Below are 10,682 nucleotides of genomic sequence, written 5' to 3' on the forward strand. Positions count from 1 at the left end.
TTGACTCAGTCCTCGAAGATCACCGGTGGCTTGACTCAGTCCTCGAAGATCACCGGTGACTTGACTCTGTCCTCGAAGATCACCAGTGACTTGACTCTGTCCTTGAAGATCACCAGTGACTAGCCTTGTCTCTGGAAAGTCCATGGTACCTAGTCCTGACTCTGGAAGGTCATCAGTGACCAGCCCTGACTCTGGAGAGTTCACTGGAACCTGACTCGACTCTGGAGAGTTCACTGGAACCTGACTCGACTCTGGAGAGTTCACTGGAACCTGACTCGACTCTGGAGAGTTCACTGGAACCTGACTCGGCTCTGGAGAGTCCACTGGAACCTGACTTGATTCTGGACAGTCAACTGAAATTTGACTCGACTCTGGAAGGTCAACAGGAACTAGCCCTGACCCTGGAGGGTCAACGGTACCTTACCCTGACTCTGGAAGGTCGACGGTGACTAACCCTGACTCTGGAGGGTCCATGAACACCTGACTCGACTCTGGAGGGTCAACCGGAAACTGACTCAACTCTGGAAAGTCCACGGACACTTGACTCGACTCTGGAAGGTCAACAAGAGCCTGACTTGACTCTGGACAGTCAACTGGAACTTGACTTAAATCTGGAAGGTCAATAGGAACTAGCCCTGACTCTGGAGGGTCAACGGTAACTAACCCTGACTCTGGAAGGTCGACGGTGACTAACCCTGACTCTGGAGGGTCCATGAACACCTGACTCGACTCTGGAGGGTCAACCGGAAACTGACTCAACTCTGGAAAGTCCATGGGCACCTTACTCGACTCTGGATGGTCAACAGAAGCCTGACTTGCCTCTGGACAGTCAACTGGAATTTGACTCGACTCTGAAAGGTCAACTGGAACTAGCCCTGACTCTGGAGGGTCAACGGTAACTAACCCTGACTCTGGAAGGTCGACGGTGACTAACCCTGACTCTGGAGGGTCCATGAACACCTGACTCGACTCTGGAGGGTCAACCGGAAACTGACTCAACTCTGGAAAGTCCATGGGCACCTTACTCGACTCTGGATGGTCAACAGAAGCCTGACTTGCCTCTGGACAGTCAACTGGAATTTGACTCGACTCTGAAAGGTCAACTGGAACTAGCCCTGACTCTGGAGGGTCAACGGTAACTAACCCTGACTCTGGAAGGTCGACGGTGACTAACCCTGACTCTGGAGGGTCCATGAACACCTGACTCGACTCTGGAGGGTCAACCGGAAACTGACTCAACTCTGGAAAGTCCACGGGCACCTGACTCGACCCTGGAAGGTCAACAGGAGTCTGACTCAACTCAGGAAAGCCCACTGTAACTGCCTTCCTCTGCAGTGGCGCTGAGCTGGCGGCCATCTTGCACTGTGGCGCTGGACTGGTGGCCACCTTGTACTGTGGCGCTATGCTGGCGTCCATCCTGCCTCCTGGTGCTGGTTTGGCAGCCATCTTGTGCTGTGGCGCTGGACTGGCGGCCATCTTGTGCTTTGGCGCTGAGCTGGCGGCCATCCTGCACGGTGGCGCTGGACTGATGGCTACTTTGTGCTTTGGCGCTGTGCTGGCGTCCATCTTGCCCCTTGGCGTTGGGTTGGCAGCCATCTTGTGCTGTGGCTCTGGACTGGCGGCCATCTTGTGCGTTGGTGCTGAGCTGTCGGCCATCCTGCACTGTGGCGCTGGACTGGTGGCCACTTTGTGCTTTGGCGCTGTGCTGGTGGCCATTTTGCCTCAGCCATTTCTCTCCCGCTTGGGCCAGGAAATTGCTGGGGAGGAAATTGTAGCAGACATACCGCTGGATCTCGGTAGATGGAGTCCTTCTGTGACGTTTGTGTATCAGGAAACACAAGGAGAGGGTAAGATCGAATTGCATGTATGTTTAATAACAAAAAGGGTAATCCAAAAACAAACAGTCCAAAGTGACAAACAAAACAAAAAAGGGAACGGGATGAAACGGAACGGGAACTCGGTAAGGGGAAGTGTCGGGAGACGAGAACATAGGTACACAAAGGGTAAGGACTCCATACAAACAACAAGTAAAGACAGGTATTTATAGGGACACTAATGACAATAGATTTCCTGCACCTGTGCGATTAACTGGACTGCAATTACTGTAAAGACAGGACCAGACTAGAGGAATTATAGTGCCTATGGTGAAGTGCCTAAGGAGAAGTGAGCTCACTAGTGGACACCCAGGTAAACAGAGACTGACAGCGTGACATTAACCAGGTGAAATCTAGAATTTTCATTAAAATTACTGATATTTTGATATGTGTTTTTAAACAATTTAGTATAAATAAAAGGGCTTACTGTGAAGTTAGTGAAGTTTTTTTTTTTGTGCACTGTTAATTTGTTTTGGTTAGGATTTTGAATTTAGAATGTAGGGGCTGATTACGTAATGTGTTTTGAATTCAAATAAAGGTGTTTTGAAATTCTCTCTCTCTCAAGTACCTGCATTATTCTGCATATCAGTAGCTCAAGCATCTTTTATTTGCTCTAATATAACATTTCGGAATCAGCAATGAGAGTAATGAAACATCTTCCTCCGTTCTCAAAAGAGTGAAGAACTACATTCAATCTTCAGAGACTGAATGCAAGCTGAATAACTGTAATGGTATTTCTTTGCTGTTTTGGGGTTTTAATATTTCACAAGAAGAGGTAAATCTGGCTTTGACTTGATAACTTTTTCTTCATAAAACAGCCTATACACATGCTGGAAGCAAAGAGTAGCCTCTACTGCATTCAATATGAAAATCTGAAAAACATTTTTACAGGACTTTGAATTCAACAACTATCTGATAAAAGTTATGTTCGTTGACATACACATGTCTAATTCTTCCAAACAGCAGAGCCATGAATCTCAGCAGTCGTGGAAAACGTCTCGTCTGCTGCTGATATGAGGAGTTCATGCAGTGATCTGCTTTAATGAATGTCTATTTGTGAAGCTCTTTTTCTTGTAAAGTTCATCCTGTGCTTCATATTCTGTACATCTGATGGCAGCATAAGTCACTGTGTCATTATGATCCTGAAAGAACAGCACAGAGTCAGTATATGAACCGTCGACACATGTTATAAGAGCGTTATTTATCAGAGATTCAGATTCAGAGCTACATCTCAGCAGCGTATGGATGAGAGAAGCAGACAGTGATGAAGAACAAGGGAAAGAGCTGCTATCTACTCACTTTGAGTGATTTCACAGGCTTTTTACTGGTGGAGCAGACTTCAGAGTAAGTCACATCATCTGTCCGCTCCTACACATTTAACACAAAGAACAGACACATCTGTCACTGTAATAAATCAGATAACACTGAAGCGTTCAGTCAGTCACAGTATAGAGGAGGACTGAGTGTCTAATCCTTTATTTGACTCACATGCTCTGTCGTAGCAGCAGGAGTGTCCATGTTGATCGTCTCATACGTCTTTTTATCATCATTCTCATCTTTAACCTTCAGACAACAAACAGTTAAAAGTGCATGGATGACACTCTATTGAGCTTTAAAGACAGAAATCTGATCTAAATCACTGGCATTACTGAACTCATGTGGAAGATTTTTATTAGTAAGATTTTCATCAATCAAGAATAATCAATGTGAATCTAGCCATTTTTGTTACTAGTCGTTTCTCCATTATAATCCATAGAAAGGAATATGCCTACGTGCAGGAATGTTCAGAACTGATGAAAAACATATGGCCAGACATAAAGAAAGGGCCTTTCCTTATACCAAAACAAGTAGGGGCCTCCTCTCTCTAGGGAGGTATTAAAATTGCAAACATAAGGAAAAGTATGACTATTTGGAAACGCCCCATATAGTGTATATAAGGAGAAACCAAATATCATTCGAGAGATCTCCTTGCAAGGACCTCTCGGCTTTGTTTTGCTTAAAATAAAGTATTTTCTTCTGAGAGAAAAATCCCTGACTGAGTTCGATTCTTTGGAGAACCGGCAAAATACACCACACTCACCACCGCTTCACCAGTCCCTCTGTCACTATCTGAAAAAAAAACATCACTCCTCATGTAATATGAGTATCTATGATGAAAACATGCAAAACACTGAATGTTAACAGTGATAATAATGTTCAGATTCCACAAGAGGCGATATTTTGTTAAAACATTCAAATGAATTAAAATGAATGAATGAATCCACGTTTCTATAATAACACACAATCTGAACTTGACGTTCTTGTCTGCTGATCAAGTGAGGTCTGAACTGTTTTTAATTGTTAGAAAGGAGAGAATCGGAGAGTCACCAGCTCTTTTTCTCCAGATCAGCCCGAGAACAGCAGCCAGAAGAACAGCAATCACAGCGACAGACACAGAAATCACTGCGACTGAAGAAGAGACATAGTCAGAGACGGGACGAATGATCTCTAGACGATAAGTGTCTGACATATTTCATTAATGTTTTATGCATTACCTTTTGTAGAAGATGGTTCTGTCGTTGTATCAGCTCGAGCTGTAAAATATGAATGTTAGTTCAGATGCATCACATGAAAGAATGCAATCTTCAAAGTGCAATCCCCTAAACCATAACCCCCCCCATCCCTTAGTCACTTATATGATGCACATAATGACAAATGAGCCAGACGTAAACACTCTAAAGTAAGCACTTCAAGGTTTTTATAGCTCTATTTCTCATGTCTGTGTCATGTCAGTTTTCACTGAGGGTTTCAGAACAAAGTTTATGGTTTGGTAATCAGATTTCTGTTGGATATGAATCTGCAGTATGCTGTCGAAGACTAGTAAATAATATCACATCTCATTTTTCATGATCTCTGAACTCAGGTGACGCGGTCCTCTGTTCCAAAATAAAGCTTTAAGCCCAGTGAAGCCATGGTTTACAGTGAATTTATAACAGCTAAGGGGCGTTGATAAGATCAGTAAACACCCTTAGCTGTAATAAATTCACTGTAAACCACGGCTTCACGGTGCTTATTGCTTTTATAAAACGGTTATTACATATACGTAGCAAGGTTTCAAAAAATAAAACAGAGCAAATAAATTGTAATAATATTAATAAAAACAGTATTCTTTCCCCCAAACAATGTAGCTCCCACAGATCAGTGGTAGCTTCTCAGTTGTGGTTGTAACAGAGTGGTTGCCGAGCAACACACAGAAGTAAACAAAGGTGTATGTTTGTGTTGTAATTTACAACAGCTTTTGAACGTGGCTCAACCAATCAGAATCAAGGACTGGAACTATCTGTTTTATAATTTGTGTTTTTTCGTAGTGACTCTTAATTTTATAATGCGTATAGCTGCAAAAGTTGCACACGTAGGAGACTGAAGCCAGTGTTATCTTGACCTGCTTGATTTATGAATTGACAGACAAAGCATTATGAAATAGTTTGCGGCTGCTTCATCTTTCAACAAAAGCTTCATTGCAAACATTCTTCTCTCTTTCACTCTTTCTCTCTTTCACTCTTTCTCTCTTTATCTTTCTCTTTTTATCTCTTTTTCTCTTTGTATCTTTCACTCTTTCATTCTCTCGTTTTGCCAGTAAAGGGTTAGAAGACCAAAACTTTACTATGAGCTGTTTCACAAAGGAAGCAGAATAGGGAAGGAGAAAGGGTTATTCTGAACTCACAATACTCCATATGAGTCCAGTATGATCATTTTTTTAATGTATAAGCTAGTTTATCTAATGGCTTGGCCTGGTGTTCATTGGCACAGTCAGCTTGTAATTTTTACACAAGAAAATGATGAACGACCAATGAAATACACTGAAACATGATGAATGTGATTGTGATATTTTCCACACATTAGGCTAAATCTGAAACAGGGGTGTCCAGACTCTGTCCTGGAGATCCTGAGGAATAAATACAAGACTGTGACCAATCTCACGAATCAAGCAGGTCAAGATGACACTGGCTTCACTCTCCTAAGTGTCCAACCTTTGAATCTATATGCATTATAAAATTAAGAGTCACTATGAAAAAAATAAATTGGGACCGCGAAGACCTTCACAATTCACAGATCATGAGGAATAAGATGTGATATTATGTACAAGTTTTTGCCACAGTTCTGACTTTTTGAGAATGATGCCATTATAAGTGGATATTAGCACATAGCCTTCTTTACATAATAAATAATAGTTTAGCAACCAGATACTACATTGTGACTAACGATTCATTCATGGAAATGACTCGCAGTGAGAGCAGATCAATTTGGCTTTAAATCAGTTTGTTATTGGCTTGGCAATGAAAATAAATGTTGTTTGCAATGAATGGTACTATATATTATTTTTAATTTTTACATATATTTTTCCATTTTTAATCATTATTGAATATCATTAATTTACAGAATCTGGAGTGAGGGCAAGTAAAATACATGTTTATTGTGTTTTTAATGTTTGTTAACATTTTACTTTATTTACATTTTACAGTATTTCTGAATGTATTAATAACATGCAACCAATACCGACTTATCTGTGATTTCTTTCTCTCTCAACAATGCAAGTTTGATCTGGTGCGACTTGTTTTCCAAAAAAAAAAAAAAAAAAGCATAAAGCATTTTGTAAATACAATAAGACTGTTTAAACTAATAAAACAAGCATTTTATGTTAAACTCTCCCACCACATTAAGTAAAGTCTGAAACACTGTTATTATTATGAGGGTTCTTGGAAAATTAGTCTCCAGCTCCTAAAAGTAGATTATACTGTAGATTATGACAATAATATTTAGCTTTGATCATAACATGTTATTATTATTATTATATATATATATTTTTTTTGCTGTCAAGTCTCAGTTTGTTCATTATTCCCATCATCAGGTTCTGGACTGTTAAACTCGACTGCAGTTCATTAGTTTGCAGCAGTGTTTTGAGTTTCTTCTGTCAGACTGAAAGAAGCTTTTGTTCCTCGGTTTGTTCTGCTTCAGTGACACTAACAGTCCTTAATGATACTGACATTATGAGACTCTAAAACTGATGATGAGATGTTTTCTCACCTGAACTCTTGACAGTGTATGTGACTGAGGTCTTGACTTGATCTCTGTGAGTAACTTCACATCTCCACTCTCTGTTGTGATCTTCATTCAGGAGTGTTGTATTCAGAGAGATGATACAGTGATCTGATGAGGATGATATCTGATATCTGGAGTCTGATTTAACACCAGCCTGATTCACCCAGAACAGATCAATTCTCTCAGAACGGATCCAATCATCACAAGAGACTCGAGGATATGAATACAGCCGACAGAAGAGAGTCACAGAGAGACCTGAACTGATCTCAGTGTGTGAGGATGAGACTGAAACACAGAATAACACACACATCACACACTCTTCAGTCATCAGGAGAGATTAAGAATTTACCCTTTTTTAATTGAGCACATGATCATAAATTACCATGAAGAACATGCAGATAAACACGAGCATCAGGTTTTTGGTGTTTGTCTCTGTTCACACCAGTCCATTGTTGACATCTGTAAGATCCAGAATCTTCTGTTGAGATGTTCCTGATGTTCAGAGAGCAGTCAGACCCCAGACTCAGTCTCTCATGACTCTCTGTGTCTTTCTTCTTTCTCCCTAAAGTAATCATTTCAACTGCTGCTGAATGACTGAATCTGTTATAGTTCCATGTAGTTGATGTACAGTCATGAAGAGCATTATTACAGGGCAGACTGACATCTTCACCAGAACTGATGAACACATGAACATCATCCACTCTACTTACACCTGAAACACAAGAACATCTTATCATTATGATATTTATCAATAAATGAAAACATAAAACATACCAGAATAGAAAGCAGAATATTCAAATTATAGTTTTTTGTTTCCTTAACGTAATGCAAACAACACACTCTCAGAATAAATTCTCATCAGAGAGCTTTTCAAATCACAAACACACTCTCAATATGAAATTAACTCAGCATCAGAAGTTTGAGTGTGAAACAGTCTAATTTTAGTGTGTTCAGGAATAATCCAGTGTGTTCTATATGAACACAAGAATAAACTGATCATCGTTCTCAGTCTGATTCCACTGAGTGTCTCGAAGGGAAAACACAGATTTATTTACCTGTGAGAAGTGAAGAGAGAAAGATCAGTCCCAGCAGACACAGATGATTATTATCAGACATTCTCTCTGTCTCTCAGTCTTTCTCTTCAGTATATGATCTCAACTCTTTCTTTAAACACTATCAGCTCTTCCTGTGTTTGTTCACTTCCTCTGAACTGACCAACTGAGTGTTGAAATGCTGCTAAAGTTGCTAGTAACAGTATGCCAGTCGTAATGGAGAACTGAGATCAGCTCAGTTTAGTTGTTTCCATCTCAACAGGTCAAACTTTTCCTCCAAGAGCTGAGCGCTGACTGATGTTAGTGTTGTGTTGAGCTCTGCTCCTTCTGTGTTTCTTATGAAAAGTGTAAATCTAACCATTACCACTAACATGACACAACAGCGATGAGGTGTGAGAGCTGAATATTGTTAACCACACTGACTCATCTGACTCACACACATCTGCTCTGAACCAGATCTACAGCCTTTTCTGCGCATTCCTGTTAGTTTCACTTCTTTCTCTGAGTAGATTCCTGTGTCTTGCTAAATTCTAGGAATAAATTCATTAAAGTATAAGTGACGTTTATTCATGACGATTTTGAATTCTTTGAAAGGGAAGATCTGAGTATTCATTTTTCTGAAACTGATGTAGAAGCAGTTTTTATAGAAATTCCAAAATGTGGGTGTTTTGGGGATCAAACTGTAATTATTGGTTGCATTTATCGACCACCTGATAATGATATTGACATTTTAAATGAGGCTTTGTCCTCTATGCCGGAGATTATAAGTGTTAAGAATAGGACTTGCATTCTTCTTGGAGATTTCAACATTGATCTTTTGAAACATGAATCAAATTCCTCTATTGAGTTCTTAAATACAATTTATTCTTATTATTGCTATCCACTTATTGATAAACCAACAAGGATAACATGTTCATCGGCAACCTTAATTGACAATATACTAACTAATCATTTTGTAGATTCAATCACATCAGGTGTAATGCTTACTGATATTTCAGACCATCTTCCTGTATTTCTGTTTTTCACAAATTCTCAGCAAAAAAAAGTTAACCTATAGCATGAAACATCGTAGACTTACTTCTAAATCTGTTGAATCTTTTAAAAGTTCACTGGCTGAGATATCATGGAATCATGTCTTCGGACATCAGGATGCCGAAACAGCTTATCAGACATTCATGAATATATTTTCATCTTTGTTTAAAAATTTTTTTCCATTGGTACAAAGCAGAAGTAAAAACAGGAATATTTCTAAGCCATGGTTTACACCTGCATTAAGAAAATCTTCCATTACTAAAAATAAGTTATATAAAAAATCTCTCATTAGCCCCACACCGTTAAATATTGCATATTATAAAAAATATAAAAACAAATTTAGCAAAGTTCTAAAAGCTGCCAAGAAAAAATATTTTTCTGAAAAGTTGGGAAATTCATGTGAAATATAAAAAAAAAACTTGGAATGTTATTGTTACAAACACGCCAGGTTCCACCTCCACACAATCACGGCGCACACCCTCACCTGAATTCTAACCATCACCACCTGATCCTCATCACCTGCCAGCCATCACAGCACTATAAAAGCCACACACACGCACCCAGTCATTGTCCGGTCACGTTCGCGACAAGATCATTCATCTGCGCTAACTATAAAGACTAACTCCTCTTTATCTTCTCTCCAAGGATATATTCTAAGGATTACTTCGCCTTCATCTTCTCTCCAAGGATTATTCCCGAAGACTCCTCTAAACCCCAACGGTGCGTGTGTGTGTGTTCACCTCCTTCCCGGCACGGATCCCAACTCCCATCCACTCCTCACTACCTGCTCCTCTGCTTGTGTCTTACAATAAACATCTACTTCATCTGTTACTCCTCTGTCTCCGAGTGATCCGTAACAGATGACCGGACCCGCACCGAGAGACGCAAGCATGAGCCTCACGGACCCTTTCCAGGAACTGGTTGACGCACTCCGTCGGACACTCATGTCAGCACCCGCATCACCACCACCAGCGAGCACTTCCGCTAACCCCGTCATCTCTCCTTCACCTGCCGTGCACGCCAGTCCCATGGCCCGGCCAGCGCCCTACTCTGGTTCGGCGGAGGAATGCAGTGGTTTCCTGCTTCAGTGTTCACTGGTCCTGGAGATGCAACTGCTCTCACATCCAACAGACCGATCCAAGGTAGCCTTTATAATTTCCCAGTTACAAGGCAAGGCATTGCAGTGGGCAGACTCTCTCTGGACCCAGAATAATCCTGTAACCCATATATTAGAATAGTCATATACTAGCTTCATCGAACACTTCCGGGAAGTTTTCGGCAAACCTGCCTGGGACTCCTCAATAGGTGAGAGACTTTACAACTTAAAACAAGGGAAAATGTCTGTCAATGATTATGCCTTGCAGTTCAGAACTCTGGCGGCCTCCAGTGGCTGGAACGAACAGGCCCTGCTCACTACCTATCGTCAAGGACTGGATCCCAGAGTGCGGTTGCATCTCGCTGCATACGAGGATACCATCGGCCTCGAGCGATTCATCCAGCTGTCCATCCGCTTCGCCACTCGTATGCAGTTGTTCTTAGAAGAGCACCAGGGCCAGGCACATTCCTCCACACCGCTCTGCCGACCAGAGAACGTCAGCTCCCCAGAACCAGCCAGTGAACCCATGCTCGTGGATTCCTACCGCCT

At 41.1% G+C, this 10,682-nt stretch overlaps 1 protein-coding gene across 1 annotated transcript; it reads right to left on the reverse strand.

Moving 5' to 3' along the window:
• Window positions 1-2,429: 2,429 nt before the first annotated feature.
• On the reverse strand, window positions 2,430-8,335 carry LOC113080979 (uncharacterized). The gene is made up of 9 exons (XM_026253053.1): window positions 8,009-8,335; window positions 7,336-7,665; window positions 6,939-7,238; window positions 4,409-4,447; window positions 4,242-4,322; window positions 3,955-3,983; window positions 3,363-3,437; window positions 3,174-3,242; window positions 2,430-3,016 (listed from the first exon to the last, which is right to left on the reverse strand). The coding sequence occupies exons 1-9, from the start codon at window positions 8,067-8,069 to the stop codon at window positions 2,897-2,899; spliced, it is 1,104 nt and encodes a 367-aa protein (XP_026108838.1). The 5' UTR covers window positions 8,070-8,335; the 3' UTR covers window positions 2,430-2,896.
• Between the last annotated feature and the right edge of the window lie 2,347 nt (window positions 8,336-10,682).

The sequence above is a fragment of the Carassius auratus genome, unplaced genomic scaffold (genome assembly GCF_003368295.1).
Source record: "Carassius auratus strain Wakin unplaced genomic scaffold, ASM336829v1 scaf_tig00032671, whole genome shotgun sequence".
Lineage (NCBI taxonomy): Eukaryota > Metazoa > Chordata > Actinopteri > Cypriniformes > Cyprinidae > Carassius > Carassius auratus.